General features: G+C 41.2%; 1 protein-coding gene and 1 pseudogene across 4 annotated transcripts in view; one reads left to right on the plus strand and one right to left on the minus strand.

Moving 5' to 3' along the window:
* Positions 1-2,719: 2,719 nt before the first annotated feature.
* Positions 2,720-23,176, minus strand: part of DCAKD (dephospho-CoA kinase domain containing) — a 292,941-nt gene continuing 272,484 nt past the window's right edge. For all 4 annotated transcript variants that reach the window (XM_069237947.1, XM_069237948.1, XM_069237945.1 and 1 more), the window contains 2 exons: positions 15,496-15,583; positions 2,720-13,672 (listed from right to left, as the gene is read on the minus strand). In XM_069237947.1, coding sequence (XP_069094048.1) covers positions 13,387-13,672; positions 15,496-15,583 — 374 coding nt within the window. In that variant the 3' untranslated portion in view covers positions 2,720-13,386. The remainder of the gene's footprint in view (positions 13,673-15,495; positions 15,584-23,176) is intronic.
* LOC138302314 (5S ribosomal RNA) lies at positions 20,075-20,183 on the plus strand (annotated as a pseudogene).

The following is a 23,176-nucleotide window of genomic DNA, read 5'->3' on the forward strand; positions in this document are numbered from 1 at the left end:
TTCACCTAACCAGGACGTTTTTTGATGATATTGTATTGTGTATGAGGACCGTGGGCACAGGTATTTTTAACTGTTAACAAGCGACTGGCTGTTTGCTCCACATTAATATATGTTGTGTATTGACTACTTGTTGGTTGTGTATGACATGGTGGCAATACGCTCCACACAGCCCCCAACAGAGCATTCTGAGTGACTCAATTGATTTTAACCTTTTTTGACATGACATACAAATGTTTGATAAATACTAGGATGATCTTAACATTACTAAGAGTTACATTTAGTGACTGTGTACACATATTATTTGCAGAAAACATTAGTTCCTAATTGACTTATTGTTATGCTTGTTATCTATGCATCATAACATATTCTTTTGTACCTAGTAATTCTTCTTTGATTTGAAACTGACATGTGCCTATGATGCTTTTTCTCTACCATGGGAGAGTAAGCTTTTTCTTACTCTGTTCACTGTGCCACATTTGATGTCTGGGTTTCTGTGTGTCCATCACTCTTTACACTTGGTAGACACTAATGATTTTCTATGTTTCTACTTTTACACAGGACGACCATTCGACTAATTGACGGTGACAAGTAGTCCTCGGTCAGTAAGTGACTTTTTAGCACTTATTTTTCTTTTTATTAGGAGAAGTAGTTGTCTAGGTCCTGATGAAGCACCAAGGGATCAATTTGTTGACCATAGAGGCACAAAACATGTTGACCACTTTTTGTTAGGATTGGGTACTCTACCTTTTCTCCTTTCATGGAGTATAATGGGACATTGTTCCCTGTGTTTACTCCTCTAGTCTTCTTTTTCAATCTTGGCCTGTTCCTTCTTTTCTGAGTTATTAAAATATAATGTCTAAGGTTCAGAGCCAATTTTAAATCACTCGTCTCTCTGATATTTTTGTATTTTCTGCCAGTATTTTCCGCAGACTCATTTACATCTGCTGAAGGATCTTCGGTTGAGTACCTCCACCTTGATTGGGGTGGTCCGCCAGACATTGCAGTGCCGGTCTGACGAGGAGAGTGCCCAATAATGATACTCAGGATCCTACCAGATGCTTGGGGGCTCTCCTGAAAACTCTGGTATGCCTCTATTTCACATACCTTTTGTCTTGGAACAGTGTACTCTTTTTTCTATATCTTTAGTTAACAATGACAGTTCAAATCTTTTAGCTGCATGGTCCATTAAATTGTGGAAGCCTCCAATATCTCCGGTTGGAGAATCCACTGGTGCAGCCTGTGGTGGAGAGGGAGTGGGAACAAGGTAGTCATCCCACTTGTCTTGATTAGATATTTTGTCTCCGATGTTGCCGTCTTCTCCGTCGTCATCTGACGAGGGCACATATTCTACTATGGGTTTCGTCAAGTTAGAAGCGACCTCTTGTGCCGAGGTAATTGGTGTGGAAATTAATGGACTGGACCATGGCAATGGAACAGGTGTTTGAAAAAGTTGCGTCAAAGGTGGAACTTGCGTTATCGGTGTAGCAGGAAGTGAAGATGGAAACCTACGGTAATAGTCTTGAGGTATACTCTGAAGATTTGTTACTAGAGATGCTGGCATAGGAAGAGATTGTTCCTGGTGAAATTCTATACGCTCCCGTTGTCTGTTTGGTCAGCTGAACCGTAATACTCATGGTACTGTTCATTGTCGTTGGCATCAAAGTCTTGGCATTTCACTCTTAGTTGCAATGGGCTACTTGCTGCGCCAATAGGTCCGTCATTATCGGAGTCGCCATCATCATTGAGGAGGTGAATAGGCGGGTAAGGCAGAACTTTACTTGGTGACGTATGTGTTATGATCATATGTTATAATCATATGTGGGTAGAGGTTTCTTTAAGTGTTATGTTGGAAGTGGAATGCTACATTGTGAGGATTCCACAGGGAGACGGTTGGTGGGAGTGAAGAAGGAAGCAGGCAAGAACTGGTTGTGCTGGCTCATCTGTTGGTGGATGCTAATAAAGGGTTTCAATGAAGAAGAAAATGACTTTGTGTCAAGTGGCAACAAGTTACTACTGAGGCATCCCCCCTTCAAAGAACCCATAGGTCCCCAAGACGAACAATGAAGCGTCGTATCATGAAGGGTATTGTATTACATGTTCTCTGTGTTTTCTTGGACTAAATACTTATATAGAAAAGGAAAAAAAACATTACGCTCACTGTCGTCTTGCCCAGGAGCGATCGCGAATGACTAAGCGAGCTGCAGCAGCCTCCGTTGAGGCCGTGCATACTTGAGGAGTCATGCGCTACATTGAAAACATTGCTATTTTAATATATTAATCTATGTTGTTGGCACGTTTCTGCCAGGAACTGTGGCAACGTTCTCCATTTAAGCCACACATTTAGAAGAGTCGCACTGCAGCGGGAGCATTTTCAGCTTTAATATGTTAATGCGCATTACTACCATGTTTCCTGGCACAATCAGCAGCAACACTCGTCTTTAAAGCCACGCATATCTATAGGATTGCGCGTTTCAACATGAGCATTTTAGTTTTGGTATATAAATGCCTCAATTGATCCTTCACTTGCTCGACGCTGTGATATAGTGATTTCTTTGTTAAACTTGAACACCGCCTACAGGAAATGGGAAAAGACTAGAATGCTAACATGATCATAGTGTAATTTCCCATTCAAACTCTGGAACATTCAGGAAGTGGAATAAGGGATTGGAAACAGTACCAAAAAAAAAAAATTGGAAGAAGTACAATTATGAAGAAATAGTGACATTTACAAAGTTTATTTATACCTTTTGGTTCTTGTTACCATTTAAATATTACTGAATTCATAAGATGTCTCGTCAATCTCCTCTCAGTATGTCTCAACCACCACAATTTCTATCTGAACTGGGTGAGCCGATATTACCTTGCAAAAAATTGATAAGCTTGTTTGATTCCTACTTAATTGGTATGGGTGGTGAAAAATTCTCCCCTCCACGGAAACACGGCATTCTCTTGCACAATTTAGGGATTGAGGGGCGGAACATGTATAATAGCCTTGATTTAATAAACATTGGTACTGCTGAAGGCGAACATAGAGATGTTTATGAGATGTCACTCATGATGCTTAAAAAACATTTTGGTGGTTGCATAAATGTTGTTATGGAAATACATACGTTCTTTATGGGAATACAAGCCAGAGATGAAATAGTTGGTAACTATATCGCATCACTCAAGACATTGGCTCAAACATGTGATTTTGCTGAACTAACTGATTCTTTCATACGTGACCAACTTGTACATTGCACCAACAATCCAAGAGTCCAAGAGAAATTATTAGCGAAGAATCCATCTTTACAGGAAGCAATAATTATTGCTGAAAGCATGGAACATGCCATTTTGTGGGCGAAAGAAACAAATCCCAATCCTGCTACCCATATGGATTCTGGTTCCACGTCAATGCTAGCAAGGATTTCAACTTGTGATTGTGTTCAGGATTGTGATCTTGTGCAGAAAGTAACTGGTAAAATGATAATTGGTAGTGATACACAGAAAGAATCCAAGATCAGATGCTATAAGTGTGGGAATAGTGGTCATCTGGCAAACAACCCCATTTGTTTTGCCAGGAATGTTAATTGTAGGAACTGTGTAAAGAAGGGGCATTTAGCGAACGTTTGCAAAAGTTTTAAAGTGAATATGGTTGATGAGTCAGCAAGTAATCAACGGATGATATTACATGTTGATTGTGCAAGCACTGAAAAGCGACAACTCAATGAGAACAAATTAGTTATGCCAAAATGTGATATTGGGATCGGGGGAAAAACTGTTCCAGTCCTTGATGTTCCATCCCCAGGGATTTGGGTTAAATCATATCTCTGTTCTTGGTTAAACCTTCATATTTGTAAGTAAACATAATGTGCTGTGTTACACATTTTGTTTTATCAATGCTTGTTTTACCAATGCTTGTTTGCTAATGGGAGCAGGTGTAGACATGTGCTTCTAATTGGGTGTGGTGACTCATCCACATCTGGAAACTCAACTGCTTTCCTGATTGGATATAAATAGCAAAGCGAAGCATGCCTCCCTGCTTGGCTTTGTTTTGCTTCCTGATCTCAGCATCTGACTTGGCAGTCCAGCCCCTGCTGTCATCCTCGTATTCAGGACTTTTGAGGCAATTCTCTTCTTCGTTCCTGTACCATCTGACACCAGGCATTCCTCCAGCACTCCGGAAAAGATTGCAGCTAAGTGACTAGTATTCTCCAGGGAGTTTGTTCTTTGAGCACCGCGCTTTTCTAGAACAGCTGGTGTATTTCAGACCTCGTATTTTGGCAGGGTGCTTATCTTGAAGAGACAAATGTATTTCTGAACATTCTACATTATTACTGTAGTTACTTGCCTAAATGTGCTTCAGGAAATCTGCTTGAGCTCAAGTACTACAAAAAGTGACAGTGCAATTTTAAAAGAGCATTTACGTGACTTTTCTTTCTCTAATAGCATAACTCTTGGATTTTAAATTGTGTCATTCATGCCTGTGTTTCAGGTTTGAGGAATTTGCTTTTGAAGGGTTTTTCACACACACAGTGAAACCAAACCAAATTATGCCACCCTAACTGTTTGAACCCAGAGTGGACATTTGTATTTCTTGGATTGTTTTTGTTCCTTTTAGTTTAACCCTATGCATGCAGGAAAGTTATATCGGGTATAATTAATGCCCTTGTTTGTCTTTCTTGTGCATGATAAGTGCAACCACAGTTCTAATTGTAGTGTGCAACAGTGAATCTCTGTGAAGCCAGCCCTAGTGTTGCAGTACTTATTGTTATGGTACTCAGTTTGGCTTTTTGGTAATGCAGTGTTAGTAATTGTGCCAACAGTTATTATTATCTAAGAAAAGTGCTGGAGCATGCCGGTGTTCTTCTACCGCTCCCGTTCCCATATCAGAAAGAGAGATTCAGTTTCAAGGAAGTTGAGTGCACTAACTCTACTATCACTCAGTCAACAACGACCTGCCCCCCCGAAGATACAGGGTACCTGGTTGGACCGGAAAGACGTGGCAGTGTTTTGTCTCTTTCTCTTCCACTCCCCCTTTCCTTTTGGGACACCTGCCGGGGTTTCTGTGTCCACCAGGAAGTGCCGAGAGATGTTCCAGGAGGTCGGGGGCATACCATCGCCCCTGCAGACATCCTGGTTTTCAGGTGAGTGGCCCCGTCACAACAGTGAGACAGTGGGGAAAGTTTAAGAAGCCAAATGTGGTGACAATCTCATGGGTTGGCGACATCAGAAGGATTTGGGAATTATTTTGAACCTATATACTCCTGATCAAGTTCTTTCTATTTCGAATTTGGGTGATGATGCAGATTGTACATGGTTCCACGGACGTTTTTAGTGATAAGCTGGGACTGCTGAAAATTTTCAAACACAAAATCATTTTAAAGTCCAATGCTAAAACCAGTTGTATACAAAGTGAGAAAGGTACCACATTTGATGTTGCAGCCATTACAAACAGAACTCAACAGGTTACTGAGTTTAGGTGTCATAGAGGAGATTGAAGCCTCAGAGTGGTTGGCGCCTATGGTTTTGGCTCCTAAGGATAACGGGTCAAAAATTAGGTTGTGTGTTGATCTTAGGGGTCGCAACCAATGTATATGGGTGGACCAACAACCGATGCCTAATATTAATGAGTCTCTGACTATGCTGACTGGAGCTAATGTTTTCAGTGTTATGGACTTATCAGCAGCATACCATCAGATTCTGCGTCATGAGGATTCAAGACATCTTACTTCTTTTGTTACTCCTTTGGGGGCATTCAGGTTTGTTAGGATGCCTTCTGGGTTAGCTTCTGTTGCTGCCTGTTTCCAAGGGTCTTGATTCTGTTTTATTTTTTCAGGATGATATTCTTGTTTATGGTGAGGACACTGAGAAGCATTATGTTATCTTAAAAGCAGTGCTTGAGAGATTGAGTGAAAATGGATTAACCTTGAAGAGAGAAAAATGTAAGTTCAGAGTTGGTACTGTTTCATTTCTAGGTCACACAATCTCTGGTGATGGCATTACCAAAAGTGGAGTTGGCTAAGTCAATCATGTCAGTACCAACACCTGTTGACAAGGATAAAGTATGGTCATTCCTTGGACCTGCTGAGTATTACTCTAAGTTTGTTAAGAATTTTGCGAGTGTAGTTCAGCCTTTGAGAATGATTCTGAAGAAAGGTGTGAAGTTTGAATGGTCTCCAGAATGTGAAGGAGCGTTTAATGCAGTGAAGGATAACATTGGAAAAATGCCCACTTTGGGACATTTTGACGTAAAACATAAAACATTCTTGACCACTGATGCCAGTCTAAAGGGCCTTCGTGCAGGTCTCTCTCGACTAGTGGATGTACAGGAAAGGTTGGTAGCTTTTGCTTCGCGTTCTCTTAAGGGGCCGGAAGAACGCTATTCAGTGATAGAACGTGAGGCATTAGCCTGCACCTGGGCCATAAATAATTTTAAATATTTTCTGTGGGGTTTACCATTTATACCCAGGAGTGACCACAAGCCCCTGGTGCAGATGTTTACCTGCCGGAATATTGAGAGTACTACACCACAAACCAAACGTTGGGTAGAAAGTTTATTGGATTTTAATTTCCTTGTGGGATATTATTCCGGAAAAAAGAATATCCCTGCTGATTTCCTTTCTAGGTCGTCATTATTTGATTGCAGTCTGGATGAGCGAGTTCCTGTATTATGGGTTAAATAATCCGCTTTTCACAAGGTACAATGGAATGAGGAATGTGGTAAGGACACTGTTCGCAGACTAGTTATGGACTATGTAGTACAAGGGTGGCCTTGTTTAAATAACTGTCAGGAAGGTACTAAAGCATTTTGGAGCGTTAAGGGCGAATTAAGCATCATAGATGTCAATTTGTATAGGGACAGCAGATTAGTTCCACCTACAGGCTTATACTAGAAATCGATTAATTTGGCCCATGAGGGGCATTTGGGTAGGAACGTTACCAAAGCTAGTATCAGAGAATGTTCTTGGTGGCCAGGTTTAGACAAACAGGTAGAGGTGATTGTGAAGGACTGTATACAATGTGCCAGAAATGACAAGTCCAAGGTTATACGGACTGCCCCTGTTTCCCAGGTTTCTGTTCCTGATAAACCATGGGTCAAATTGGGTTTGGATTTGGTTGGGCCATTTGAAACCTTACCACTCAGAGAAAGATTTGTGATTGTTCTGGTTGATTACACTTCTAAGTGGGTCACTGCTAGTTGCGTCATTCTATTACCACTAAAACTGTAATAGAGTTTTTGACTGATGTACATGCTTGTGAGGGAATTACAAAGGTAACAGTGACTGATAATGTGGTCCAATTCACCTCATTAGAAATAAAGAGTTTCCTTAAAGACCTAGCAATCTCCCATTACGGTACTGCACTTTATGCTTCTCAGGCTAATGGTTTGGTTGAGAAAATTAATCAGTTGGTGAAAGCGAGAATTCAGATAGCTCTCGAGAACATGGTACCTTTGAATGTTTGTGCTGAGAGAGAAATTAAGGGCCTATAGGAATGCACCCAATGTTGTTACTGGGATGTCTCCTTTCCGTATTTTGAAAGGCAGGTTAGCGGGTTCTAAATTGAATCCTTTGTGGTTACATTTTAAAACTCGAGATGGTGCAGTGTCTAAAAGCTCTTAATTTGTTCATGCCAGAGTGATTGCAAATCAGGCTAAATATAAGAAGAGGTTTGATGAAAGACATTGTGTGCATCAGAAGAATTGGCGTGAGGGAGATTTGGTGTTTGTCAAGAAACCACAGTGGTGTCCAAAGGAGAATCCAAATACACAGGACCGAGGAAGATTACGAAAGTGGTGAAATTTGGAGTATGTCTTGCCTAGCCAAATGTACCAAGAGTGTGGGTGAACAAAGAAACGATTTGCCTAATTTGGGTGAGAGTGAAGGGTTGAGCAGAAGTGTGAGGAACATAACTTATCCTAAACATCTTATGGACTTTGTGAATTAGACAATGAAATGTCGTATAATTATACATTTGATTAATGTTAGTATACATTTTGTAGAAGTATTTTCAAGTGATTCTTTTTTGTCATTTGTTTACATATTTGCCATGATCTTTCTGTTATATGTATATATCTATGTTATTTTATTATTATTATTTCTTTAATATTGTTTATAAAGGGGGAAGATGTGTTATGATCATATGTTATAATCATATGTGGGTAGAGGTTTCTTTAAGTGTTATGTTGGAAGTGGATTCTACATTGTGAGGATTCCACAGGGAGACGGTTGGTGGGAGTGAAGAAGGCAGCAGGCAAGAACTGGTTATGCTGGTTCAACTGTTAGTGGATGCTAAAAAAGGGTTTCATTAAAGAAGAAAACAACTTTGTGTCAGTATGCATAGGCAGAATTACGGGATCAGATAATCTGTTTTTTAGTGGTATGAGGGATAGTGGTGGAAATGATCTTTCATATTGTGAAATGGTAGAATGGTGTAGTCTTGTCATTCCAGGATCTGGAATAGTCGTCGACTGAGTCATCGTCGACGAGACAGCCACCGTAGACAGTGTGGTCGTCAACGGAATCTAGATGACGAGGTCTTCTTTGTTGATGTCATCCTCGTCAACAAGCTCTTCGTCGATGAGGTCGTCAACGAGGTTAAAGCATACTGTTCTTGTGCCGTCGACGGTGTGTGTGCCGACGAGGAACTGGAATAGGTCGTTGTCTATAGGACATCTGATGAACAGTGTTTGATAGCCTTCACTAGTACGATCGTCGTCGAGGACAGCGGAGACAATGCCAGAATCATAGGAGAACTTGGTGAAGTGAAAGTAGGAGTTACCGTTGTCGTTCTTACCATTGACGATGGCGTCAACGGTGGTTTATTCGTCGCAGTTTTCGTCGACGCTGAATCCGATTTTCTTACTCTCAATGTCGACGGAGACGATTGTGAGGCATCTTTAAGGACGGTTCCCTTCAGTGAAGGAGTAGTGGGCAGAGACTTAGGTAAGAGTTGTTTGGAGGTTGAAAGTTGATCTTTGTACCTCTTCTCCTGGTCACTGTCAGTATGTTTGGATTTTTTACTGACTTTTGTCTTTGGCTACGAAGAATGTTTTTCTTCAATTCTCTGCCTCTTACTAGAAGGTGTGGCAGTGAGGAATTATCTCTGTCCTTCTCAGATAAAGGATATTCTCTGGTCTTAATTCTCTGAAGCCACAATAAAAGTTTACATTCTCTGTCCTTTAAAGTTTTTTGAGAGAAGGTTCAGCAGATTTTACAGTCTTTTACCTTATGATCCAGATATAAACAATAAACACATTGCTTGTGAGGATCCTCTGAATGAAGTATCTTCTTTCCACAGGTGTCACAAGGCCTGAAAAGGCTTTTTTTCGAAATATGGGTCATATCCAGTCTAGTTGTCGTAATAATTCTTAAAGAAAGTAGTTCTTTTTATAATGTTGTAAGGAAAAAACGGTATTTGAGCAGAGCTCAAGGACACTCCCTTCACACGAAGTGCAGGAGAAAATCTGAAGGAAACAGCCTCTGTTGGGAGTGTTGTCGAAGGTGCTGGTGTCTGATTGGTCATATGTCAAGTTTAGTCCTTTTTAAAAAAAAAAGGAAGTAGATAGGCTATTAAACAAAATGTGCAGACGGGGAATATTCAATCATGTGAATCTATGAAAGATCCAATACTGGAGAAGATGTGCTATGTTCATTTAAGTTACTGCTCGTGCTCTTAGGCATTGTTGTTCCCTTAACAACAGGGAGAGTCTAGATTGTTAAGGCAAGCTGAGTTTGCCGGAGGAGGAAGCAGCAACAAGCCGAGTGGAGGTTTTGTATGCTGTTTGGTGTTCCAGTCTTCATTAAATCTCTTGAACTACATAAGGAGTCACTTCACTGTATACTACACATACTGATTTTGTGTCTGATAATTTTATTTAGCTGTGGACTGAGCTTACCATTTTAACTTGGCAACTTAGCACTCTTAGGAGTGAACCCCTGTGTGCTGTTTGTGTGTGAGGCAGTATACTGTGGGAGTGTTGCACGTTATGCCAATGACACTTATTGTGGGGGTCATATTTTTTGCCCAAAATGTTCTCACTTTTACTTGATCTTACAGTTTCTGGTGATGGGGCAGAGATCCGGCAACCCAAACCGTACTTACTTTTATGTTGCTGGTGATGGGCATCTGCGTTGCACACAAACCATTCTTGCTTTTACTTGTGCTGGGTTATATCAGACATTAATTACTGTTACTGGTGATGGGGCACCTGTGTTGCAACCAACCCATACTAATTATTACATGTCTTGGGGTATAGTAAATACACCAAGACATTTCTTACTGTTGCCGATGATGGGGCATGTTCGTGGGGCCCCTACCATATTTTCTGTTGTGTGTGTTGGGGCATAGTATTTGCACCCAGACACTGATTTGTGATGGGCTTGCTAGGTGCAACCCAAACAACCCTTACATTTTTACTTCTTACTATTGCTGGTGGTGGGGCCATTTTCTTTACGCTCAAATCTTTTCTTTGGGGCATATGTGTTGCACCCGCAGGGGCATATGTTTTCGCACTTCATTGTATCTACCTATGTGGTTGGTTGATGGGGCTGGTGTATTGCACCCGTCGGGCACATGTAATGCACCCTTGTGCTATATTATAAAGTCTATGTCTCTAGTTTGGGGTGTTACTAATTTTGCACCTCAATATTTTATTTTCTGCTGAGGGGGGAGAGTATGTGTGGTACTCCCATGTGATTTGTTCCCCTCTCCTTAGTATTTCTGTTTAGGACTGTTAGTCCACGTGATTGTTATTTCTGATCCTGCATTATCATTATTTCCTTCTCTGGTCCATTTACTTTATGTAATGTGTGACTGAATTTGCACGTCCATCATCTGTCTTCTTTTTATGACCTTTAGTATTACTCCCTATCTGCATTGATATTTTACATTGTTCCTGTAAAGAAGGGAGTGTGTGGTACCCTCATTTCTATGCCATGCATTATCTCTCTAGATATATGTCCCCTGCTGCTCAGTCAGTGTGACTGTGAAGTAATAGAGTGCTGCTGTGTGCATGGTTTAAGTGAGTGCCAGTTGGAATGTATGGGTGTGAGCAGCAAGGATACTACTCCTAGTGGGGCCTTTCTGATACCTTCATAACATCTCCTACTCTAACCTGAGATTCTTATCTTGTGACTAACTCTTATGCTGTTTCCCCTATACTACTGTTTACCCAGCATCTTCATTTACACAATCGTGTTGCCATTAGTACTAAAAGGTAGGGTCTATATGAGGCTTAGGATGTGGAGTTGGAGAGCGTTGGTGTCCACACAGATAAGTGATCACATTCAAAAGAACATTCCAAGATGTCCTCAGGAATAGTGACTTCAAAATGTTAACCATCATACTGTATTGCTGGTGTCTATGGGGCCTATAACTATAACCATAGCACAATAACTTATACTTTCCACTATTATGGGTTATTTATAGAAAGACGTTTGTTCTTTATTATAGCAAGACACACCACAATTACAGTTAAGAGGTACTTGGCTTAGTACAAGCAGAAAAGCAGGCTGAATGGATTTTCAAAGGGAAATGACTGCTCTAACAAAGACATGACATTTATGATGTGTGTTGGTTTTCAGACAGCTACAATAATCAACAGGGGTAAGTGGTCTAGAGTTTAACAATGTCAATGTTGCTAGTATCTCCTCTCAAAGTATAATGTAATTATTCCCCGATCTTAACAGTACTTCTACTGTTAGTAACCTCAGAGATATTTACTATTTACAGACAAATATATTTATGAGAAAGATAGGGATTATGCTTAGTATTTAGTACAGGTGACATTCTAATATAAAACACAACCATTCACCTGTAACTTGTTTCAGTTACGAAATAAACACAATGCTTTATGCCTAAATCATTTGGGTCAGTGTTTTTATAACTGACACACGGTGTGTACAATGTAGCTTGTGTATTAAGAGCTCTACATAAAACTGGTGCCAGAATGCAGCGGGCGGAATATTGTCTGACATACATTTTGTTTCCTAAATATGTCCATAAAAATGTCACTCCACTTACGTTAATACTAGAAAATCTACAACCAATTAGATGATATTTTAGTAAATATTTAGGACAAACATTTAAGTCGAATTGGGTTTCTCTACAATATTCTCAGAAACAGTCCTCTGTATATTGCCTGCCTTAAAAGTCTACTATCCTTGAATTTTTTTCTTGAAATATATTTCCACTGTAACACATCCCACTGTTATTTAAAAGTGCTCAGATCGACTTACCCTCATGAAACTGACACACTGACACCACGCCTCCCAGTGTACTCCAACAGCAGCAGCTCTTCTAATGTATGTATGTAATAGGTGCTATAGTACTTAGAACAACTGTAGGGAAGTAAGGCACTCCACGAAGAAGAGAACTGATTTTGCTTTAGGTCATAATTTTGTGTAATTCTGATCACTGTCAAAAAAAAGACACAGCTTGTTGTTTTTATGCAAGTAATGTATGATTACTTTTAAGAAACCTTCTCTTTGACATTTTTCCCTAGCTTGGTGAAGATGGGCCTATTAGTGTTCAAAATATTGATGAAGATCCCTTGACGGAGAATGAAAAGAGTTGCCTGGGCACATAGCATCTTGGGTTGTCGCAAGATTAACTGTCTTTTAAAACAATAAAGAGGCTGACACACATTATGGCTGTCTTTTTCTCTTTGGAAAATACAAATGGAAAAAATACTGTTTAATTTAAAAGGGTTTCCAATATCTGATGTCCAGGAAAGTATATGTGAAAGCTCTCTTGGTTAAAAAAAGTTAATTCAGTCGAAATAGTTTTAATCATATTGTCTTTGATAGCCCTATTTGGTTGCTTCACCAGCAGAGAGGGATTGGGGGAGCAGTGGTTAGGAGTTCGTAAACAAAGTAGTCTGCAATTTCACGGCATTAGTGAAATATGCTACTTTATTATTTATAGATAGTTTCCAACTGATGACTCAGTGAGTAATCAATTGAAGTCTTCTCGGAAAAGAAAAGATGATCTGAACACGAAAATCAGTTAAATCCAGTTTAGGATTTAAAAACCTCATTTTGGTTGAAAGACTGCACAAACTGTTTAGATTTTAATCACAATCACAATCTATTAGGTACTAAAAAGGAATGAGGCAAAACCTGCTTAAAATAGCCTTTAAGATGCATTCATATTGTTCACCCCATAGTGGCAATTTCATCTGTACTACATGTCAACGGTTTTCCTTGGTGTCTAATTACCAAACTGTTAAAATGTGTCTTTTGCTAAAAGTCTTAAAAAATCATCAGAATGCTACTTACAACAAGTATCTGGAACAGATGTCTGTGCACGGAACTTTCATATCCAGGCATACACCAAGAAACTTTAACTTATGTTTTTGGCCTCCTACATTCAAACCTTCACTGAAATGATAAAGGTGATGTACTAAAATATAAAATGTTTCAGTAAAAGGCAGAACAATCCACAAATTCCAGCTGCTGTTGCGATAGCAGCCAACCGGATGGGGATATAATCCAGTGAGCTGTCAAGACTAGCATGAAGTTCCAACACCTGTCGGCGTGTGGTTTCCCTGTCTCCAGAGTTGTCAATCACATGATCGGCAAGCCTGCGCTTCTCATCAAGGGATAGCTGCGATAAGATTCGTGCCACTGCATCGGGCTGTGATAGGTTGTTTCGCTTCATCAGGCGGGACAGCTGACTCTGAGGATCACTGGGAGAGAATGGGAGAACAAGTAAAAAAACGTAGATATGAGCATCAAAGTTGATGCGTTCACCTAACCATGGAACGCACCAATGCACACTCCGGATAGCACATCCTCATAAGCCAAATCAGACTCTGGTCTTTGATGGACACCTTTGAATTATTTAGAATGTCACCTCTGAACTATTAAATCATTGCACTTCCACACCAATGGCACTCTGTGTGCTATACAAATACCAACAATGATACATACATAACATATATTGTTTACCAATGGTGCCAAAAAGAGACAGCACTCAGAAATGTCAGCTCGGCCACTAAACATTGCAGTCGAATGTCTTATCATGGGTATTACTTCATGACTCAAGTACAAACAAAGGAGACTCTGTAGTCCACTTCATTGTAAATTCAAATTTAGTTCCGGCAAGCAAGAAACTGAAGTTCTCCATTTTATCGAGGAGCAAGAATAGACTTTAACAGTACAAGCTTCCATCACTTATTGTCCTGACAACTTGCCCTAAATATGATCAGCATGAGCCTAATCTACATATCATGAGAGGATTATTTTATTTACATTTTCATCATTTCCACTGACATTATGTATTTTACATTGGAAGCAGATCTCAATCTCAAATTATATTCAACTCACAGCTTTCCGATGAAAATTATTAACAGAGACTAGGATACTGAGTACCCGATTTAGAGCTTGGCAGAGGGGGTTACTCTGTAATAAAAGAGATGGATATCGTGTCCAACGTATTACGATCCCATAATGACCTATGAAGATCGTAATATGGCGGACAAGATATCTGTCACGTTTGTGACAGAGTAACCTGTCCGCCATACTCTAAATCAGGCCCTAAGTCTGTATGTCTATGCACTGTGATGGTGTTCAGTTTGTTTATAAGCAATACCTTACTGTGTCAACTAAGGTATAGCAAGTGAAAACAATTCGACTAGCATCACGAAACGTCAGCCAAGTGGGTAAACTAAGATTAGAACTCACGTCTCCCTCTTCCAAATCCTGTAACTTTCCCAGTAGACACATCAACATAAATTATATGGCAAGAAATTGTTGACTTCTCTGGAAATATCACCTTTTAGGCAAAAAACATAGTGAGGCTCTAAGAGAATGCAATTCTTCATTTCTACAGCATAATGTGCCAACTCTATTTTGTTGTGACGTCTGTATTCACACAGATTGATCACCTGATGTCCTATGTTGCAAAGAACACAACTAGAAAGAACAGCACACGTTAGTCATTATACTTACTGCATTATGTGCACCTCTTTGAAAATATCCCATATGGAAGATTTATTTCTAAGGATGACACATTTGGTACCAATTGATATGAGTAATAGCTTGATAGTCCCGACGTCTATCCGCCCAACTAGCACATCTCGAGGATCCCCCACTATGTGTCCTCAAGATAAACAATGGTTTTTGTCATTACGGACCAGGGATATATGCAACCTACATACCAGAGCTCGAATTATTCTCTACTGAATCACCGAGTAATGCGAGTCCTTTACTACTTTCAAGTGCTTTCATGAGAAAAAATAAAGCAAAACGAGTCAGATTGTGTCTAACGATATTTTACATGTCCTTCCCTTGCCTAAGCAATGCAATGAAAAGGAGAATCGCCGAATGGGTGGGATTTTTAAAGGGCTTTTGAAGAGTCTGTTTCCATATCCGAATCCTAAACTGGTTTACAATCACTTCACCACACATTGTTTTATTTTCCTACTTGAAGGTTAAGCAGAGTTTTCAATTAGCACAGAGCATTATTGAGCGGAGACCTCTTTCAATGTACTCGATTCCTTTCACGTACCAGTAAACCAGGATCGTGTGTTTCATAAAGCAGGTGAGCCTGCTGCTCTCAAACAGCAGCGGGATGTCCAGAATGACAAACCGGTAGCCTGAAAAGTGTAGGAAAAAAACGCTAATTAAGAATGCTTTTGGGTACGTTCCAACACAGAAAGAACATCATCTACATTCCTTGATGGAAAACGTGCTAAATCAAGTTAGGTAAATGATAGGAATTCAGGGGAACTGGGTGAATTAGTGCCCGCTGTGGTGGTTAATTTCTCAGATTGCTGTCTTCCAACTGCGAGAAAACCATTGCTCAATCCACATAAGACATAAAATTAACTATTGGCACTCATAGGTGTTTTACATTCAGTAACCATATTCAACATTTGCAAGGGCACAGACCATCACATTATCTGTACTTGTGCAACAGTGAGATAAGCTCCAAGGGAAACGCTGCTGGTTCTCTGCAAGTTAATCACCAATATAAATATTGACTGGGGTACGAAAAGCAATACTGTATGAACTTGCATATCACTGGTGTCACGCCTAAATGGCAATAGACCAACACAAGGCTTCTCATAAATTCTCCCCAAGGAATAGGGAGGGTCACATTTCGAAGAACTGTCAACGATTGGTTGTTTATCCAGGATAGATAGACAGACACAGTGAAGCTCGTTGTACAAGGTAACAACCATGGTTATTAGGTTTGAAGCTTACACACCAACAGGAGGCTGTAGTGTATTTCCACAAACTACAGGAGGCACTGTGAATTTCATTTGATTTATTCAGGAGAGCAAGCAGTTAAATGTCCAGCCCTACGCTCAGCTCTCTCCCAACTGAAATCCCCCCACATTCTAGAATGCCCACTACTATGGCAACTGTCTATCTGGCTACCACAGATACCACATATCTTCCCCTATTCACAAAACTAAAAGTAAACACTACTATAGAACTGCATTATCATACAAAAATGACTACACCTGCTATAAAATCGCACACTATAAAATAGTTATGATACTACTAAAGAATAGCATTACTAATAATAACTACCCACACAAAATCCTTCACCTTTGCAGGAAGGAATACTATTCTTCCTCCATGTGTAGTGGTTGACTTCCCACTCTGAGTAGTGGTCAACTTGTTCATTTCAAGACCATCAGCATTTAATACGCAGCTATCATATATACATTTCTCAACCACACTTCCCTCTTCTCCTTCACCAGTTCCATTCCCTCCCTGCTGGCAATTGGTAGCACCTGGATTTGCAGAATTAAACACCTTCTCTTCCAGCTCGTGACTGCTTCCACTAGGATTACCATCTTCATCATCCTGCCACCACCACAACCCTCGAGTTCCATCTCCGTTTCCTTCTCTCATACATTTCCCATGACAACACTTTATTACACCTGGCCAAAAATGCTAGATCTTCCCATCAGATAACTTAGCTGAACAAGAGTAAGCCTCTTTTACCTGGATAGGTTGTGAGAATTTACTACTTCCTTTTTTGATCTTGCGATTCAGCTTCAGGCATACACACTCACCCTTTTGGAAATCAAAATCCTTCACTCTATTCCTCCTACCATAATACTCTGTATACCGCTTCTGAGCCAACTCCAGATTTTCCTTAATTACTTTAGGTGACCGTTTTTTTCTAGTTTAGAAGACATCCGTACATTTTTGTCCTTAGTGAAAGGCTCACATTCCTTCAGATCTTTGAAAGGGCTATATCCTGACACAGAAGTTATGATTCTTTAAGCCAAATCAATCTACTCACTTCCCCTTTCGCAATCCTTCCCTGCTTTAACTGCAGCTTGAACACTCCTCATAATTACCCTGTTAAATATTTCCACACTACCATTCCCCTAAGAATGATAGACTGCTTTGTTCGCTGGCTCAAACCCATTTCTGGAAAGAAAATCATGCAGCAAATTGCTAACCATTGTCCCTATAGCATGTGGTTACTTATTATCTGAATTATAGATGTGCATGTCACTGAAGTATATAACATAATGATGACCAACAATACAATGTTATAAGAAATAGTTGCAATGGTAATATTAATTGTGGCTTATTAGCTGTACAGTCACCAGAGTATGGCTGGCAGGCTAACTGCGGTAGTGTGCGCTTCTGGGTGTGCACATCTCCATGACTGCTGGCATAGTTGTCCAACGCAAAACAGAAGTGAGATTCACAACTTCCAAGTCACGCCGACTTAACATAGTATGGCTGCAACATTACATATGATGTCTTAATGCAAGCTAAAACAATGTCAGAGTAGAATGACTTGCAGCCTGAACCAAGATGGCCGCGACTTTGCTTAGCGACATAATGAACACGAGCCACTTATATAGGTCTGCCTGAACATGATGACTCGCACTGAGAGCTCGCTCTACTGCTTGTGCTGGGAGCTTGTGCAATTGCTTGCTCCAGGAGCTTGTGCTACAATACTGCATCTGCTGCTTGCCATCAAGAACAGCACCGCAGTCCTGCTTCCTGCCAGCTGTGCCGCAACCTGCTGGCTGCACCACCAACAAAGACCTCCCTTACCACCACCAGGCAGTCTCTCACTGGAAGCCTGCAGTCCGCCATCCAAAGTCTCCTGCAGTGGAGCCTCAAATTGGAGATCAATCCTGCGATCTTCTGGAAAACTTCTGCTCTGTGAGTAACTTGTCGCCCAATCTGTAATGTATTTCTACAAACTACAGGTGGCAATATGAATTTCAGTTGATTTATTCAGGACAGCAGTCAGTTAATATCTGCTCCTAAGCTCATCTCTCTCCCAACGGTCCTCTCCTCACATTCTAGGAACCCGTATACATGGCAACTGTTGTCAATGGTATCTGGCTACCCCAGAGGTCCACCAAGTAAAAGCACATTACACCAACTTTATGTGAGTGGTATATGCGGGGATTGTGGGGTGGAGGGTGTAGTTGGGACCTGGGAATCTACCTGAGGTCTCTACCCAACCTGAGATGATGGTCACAGGGTCATTCTGCTCGTGTGGTGGCAATACATTTGAATCTTCTACAGGGCATTCATATGCCATCCTATGGAGCACTAGGCAGAAATGAGTGAACATATGGCTCAAGAACAGTTTACTTACTTTAGATAAAGGTATTTATTATGAATATATAGCCTTATGTGAAACATTTACAGGTCCAGATTGGATGGACATTTTATTTTCATAGCCACAGCTGCATTTGCGAGGCTCCACAGGAAGAGACACAGTGAGTCCAAATAAGGTGCCACATGCACTGGTGATCTCTGTTCTGTCAAATGTCTTTTGCCCCACAAAGGTTAGAGACAAAACATGGTGGAACCAAGAAAGAGGCAAATAAAAGACAATTCACTTCCTCAGAGAGTGGAGATGGGAGGAATATGGCAGACTCTAAACACTCATCAGGAAGAACCTTACCAAAGGTGACTAACTTGGTCAGCTAATGGTTACTTGTTTCTACTGTGTTCTCATAGGAATAAATCCCTTACCAGTCTGTGAAAGCTGGAGGGCTCAAGTAAATATATACTTAGTATATAGGAATCTTTGTGATACAGCTCTGATAAATCGTCATTCTCCTTCACATAAGCATTTAAAAATAACAGTGCTTCGAGAAGGAATGCATAGAAACACGAGTAGCCAGCCACTTGACAATTCAGTTGATTTGCCAGGTGGCTCTAAAAAATGTCTGAATCTGAAGTGTTGCCACCAGTCCACCTGGCTTGATGCCTTCTGGGGCATCCTTTCCCACCTGCTCATAACACCCGTCACCTAGGTAAAGCTACTTGAAAAATGTGTATTTCTCCTTACCAAGTTTTGGTGTTTCCGACCAGCTAGGATAGTTATCATCTATTCTCAGATCCTTTTGTCCTGAGGGGGCTATTGGTCGTATAACGACTGAAGGCGCTTCCGCAGTGTAATGTGTGCAACCTCAAAGACGTTGAGAGAAGTGAAGGGAAAGTAAAACAAGCATTTGCAATGCAACGGGTCTCGCATTTCTCTGAGTTAGAGCTATTAGCAGTTGTAACCTCCCAACCGGACTTTTTTTGCCACATTAAACCTATCGGCAAAAGTGCAATTATCTACGCAATAGGCAAAAGTGCAATTAACTATGTAACAGGACGATGTCATGCAAAGCGCTCGACTTCTGCCAAGCGAGATCGCGCTGCGAAAAAAGATAAAAAGTAGTCCACAAACCAGACGGAAAACAGCGAGCCTCGCATGTTTTCAGTACTTGGTCGCTGTGCTCGAGGAGGGCTAACCACTGGAAAAGGCATGATGCATGCATGCCTTCTACTAATGAAAGCAACCATATTTTGAAAGGCAAGCCCACGAACCAATGAAAGACACTGACGTGACATAGGCGGGGCTCCGAGCCCTTTTCTAACTACTAATGCGTCTCGCAAGCAAAACGCATGCGCAAGCGCATGCGACGCAGGCTCGACCCTAAAAATAGTGTTCCATGTGGGTTGGGGCATTGGGCCTCCGGCAGTGAGCGCATGTCCGACTTCCCAAGGGGAGCCTGTGCAGGTGCGATTAAGAGCAGCAGGCTCCAGGCTGTGGGCTTGGTGAGCAGAAGAGCACTGAAAATGCAGCTTTTCCTGCCTATGGTCATACCACCCTGAATGCGCCCGATCTCGAAAACTAAGCAGGGTCGGGCCTGGTTAGTGCTTGGATGGGAGACCGCCTGGGAATACCAGGTGCTGTAGGAATTTTGCCTCTCGCAGACACTAGGTGCTGCACATCTTAGCTCAATTACACAGCTTCCTCGCTAATTTCATTTTCAACTTTTTATTTCCTGCACTCTTTTTTTCCTGTCTTAAAAAAAAGAAATAAAAAAGAACAACAATAACACTAAAATACACACTTTCCAAAGGAAAACTTACAATTATTCTGCACTTTACACTCAGCCCAAGGTGAAGAAAACATTTGCTCCACGACGGGCAAAGGGATCCCTAGCTAAGGCTTTGCTTTCTTGCGGTAAGCATATGCGTGAGTTCTTAAGACAAGATCTCACTTCTTGTGATGTCATTTCCTGTCAGGTCATGAGTTGTGATGCCACTACCTGTGATTCCAGGTGTGATTACACACGTCATGGTGTCATGTACCGTGATGTCACTTGCATAGTGTCTAAATTGGTCAGTCCCCCCACTTATTTTCTTTAAGACTTGTACCATGAATAAGCCTTAGCCCCCAAGAAATAGTGCTTGAGCCCACTATTGGCAACCAAATAGAAAAAAATCAGCACAGCGTGTCCGAAATGTGATAAAAGGACGATGACGTATTCAGTGTGGAAGAATGAAATGAGTTGCAGACACTAGTGTAACAGAGTCCAAAAGCTGAGCATTCCAGAAACAGGGAATTAAAAAGAGGAAAGGTGTGTACAATTTGAGTTGTTGTAAAAGCATTCCAAAGCATTTTCTGGCATTTCATGGCACTGTCATTAACTCAACGATTCATTTATCGACCACAGAAAGAATGGGTGAGCAGGGCGTGTGCAGAATAAAACCTCCAACATAGGAAAACATCCCAGCAGAGAGCACATGACCCACTGTTGCATCCTAAGCATTAAACTACAGACCTCTGTCTCTTTCAGTTTGGCCTGTATTGTAAGAAGGGGCATTATTAAGCATGTTGTTTGAGAAAGGATTCCATGATGAAAGATCTGATTTTTTCAACAACTCCTAAATACTTTCTGTGGGACCCTGGTTTGACAAAAGTAAAGAAAAGACTGGCCACCCTCTGCCTGTAGGGCATGGCGATTTTGTTGCAGAAGGCACTTACAGAGTGACAGAGCCTCTCCATTGAGTGAAAAAAGAGCAAGAAGAGGGCTTGCCTTCCCGTTTATTTCTGGATTTGTTAAGGTAGTGTAGAAGAGATATTTCGGCCGGCCAGAGTGAATGGAGGTGTCACCACTCAGTGGGATAACGAAGAGAGAACTCCTGCATAGCAGCAACTAATCGTCCTTAGGAGGGGAGAATGAACGCTGCTGCTTGTCATGCCCTAAGGAGGGGCCCAAGGAGGCGCAGCGTGTGAAGATGAGAGAATCGGACGTAACGCAGAGCATTTTAAACAGCACATGCTGTGTGAGGTCAGGGATGTCCATTGTAATTGAGTGTGTGAGAGGGGCCATCTGATAGTCGTGCTAGGTTGGGGAGGGGATTCTGCAGCGTGTGAAGATGAGAGAATTGGACGTAACCCAGGGCATTTTAAATAGAGGAGTTAAGGAGCATTTTCAATGCAACGGGTCACGCTTTTGCTAGAGTTAGAGCTATTACCGTTGTAAACTCCTAACTGGACTTTTCTGGCCACACAAATGAAAAGAAAAAAAACGCAGCGTGATCGCCCTGGGGTTTACATAGCGCAATCACACTGTGTTTTTTATCATTTGTGTGGCAAGAAAAGTCCGGTTAGGAGTTTACAAAGCTCGGGGTGGGGTGAAGGAATGTAATGCTCTTGTGTTTGCTCGAGTTGGAGCTCCTAGCGTTGTAAATTACTGAGTGGACATTTCTTGCCACACAGACTAAAAATAAAGAGAGCGAGGGCGACCTGGCCCTGGAAAAGCTCCAGTCTGCTGTTGTTTTATGTTTACAGAGGGAACTGGTGGGGAGGAGGGACTGAACAAGCACCCACACTGTTGAGGTTCAACAGGCAAATGCCCCCAAAAAGTCCCTTACAGAAGAGATACACAGGACATAGCGCAATTACACAGTACTTTGTGCTGCTCCCAAAGTGAAAAAAGCGGCAGAACTGACCACTAGCAAACAAGGATTTTTGAATGACACTGCAACTAACAAATCAAAATGCTGGAACTCACTCTATTGTATACTTTAGTATACAGCAGGCCGAACGCTAACGCTCGACCTAAAAACAATATCACTCGAGACAATTGAAATTAGGAATGATATTTGGGGAAAAGAGGTTTAAAGTGCCAATGTCACTCTACCTTTATGAAGCAAAGTAAATCAGGGTGGGGAGTGGAAATAGCACAAGCAGCTCCACTCGATTAAATTATTGCTACTAAAGGAATAATTATCTAGGTCGGGACTATTTGAGGACAAGATTGCAATAGTAGAAATGGGGTGCCCAAGAGCAAAGTCTGTGCAAGGTGAAGATCCCAATGGGTGCAACTCTGTTTTAAAGGGTCTTTAAAAATCTAGCCACTGCTGGAAGTTTGAATAGATAACCTTTAACTAGTATATATGTACAGGCTAAAATTGCAACCAAATAACCTTTTGCTGTCTATGTTCCACCCTTCCCCTGCTAGTGAAAGAGGAACCTTTTTTTAATTATTTTTATCGATGTTTCGAGACAAAACAACATTACAGTAAGCAGACTGAAGCACAAAAATCAAAGGCCAATCAGCTTTATTCTGAGAAGGTCAAGGGCATCTATGGCAGTCAGTTCCACATACCAGTAAGGCACAAGAAACAGCGTGCCCCCTTACCATTCCATCCCACCGAGCCAGGCCATGATAGTTCCATATCTGCCTTCTGCAATTCTACCCCAGGTGTGTATCAAACACCTCAAAGACAAGTGACATTGTGCTTTGCAGGCATCATGCCCAAGTTACAGAGCAATTTCATGTTCCTCGGAGCAGTCTCTTCCCTCCAAATTGCCAGCAAAACAAATTCTTGCACCCATTTGAAGTGAATACTCATCAACTGTGACAGACAACTTCCAAATTCCTGTCAGAAGGGTTGCA

The sequence above is a fragment of the Pleurodeles waltl genome, chromosome 6 (genome assembly GCF_031143425.1).
Source record: "Pleurodeles waltl isolate 20211129_DDA chromosome 6, aPleWal1.hap1.20221129, whole genome shotgun sequence".
NCBI classification, from domain to species: Eukaryota; Metazoa; Chordata; class Amphibia; order Caudata; family Salamandridae; genus Pleurodeles; species Pleurodeles waltl.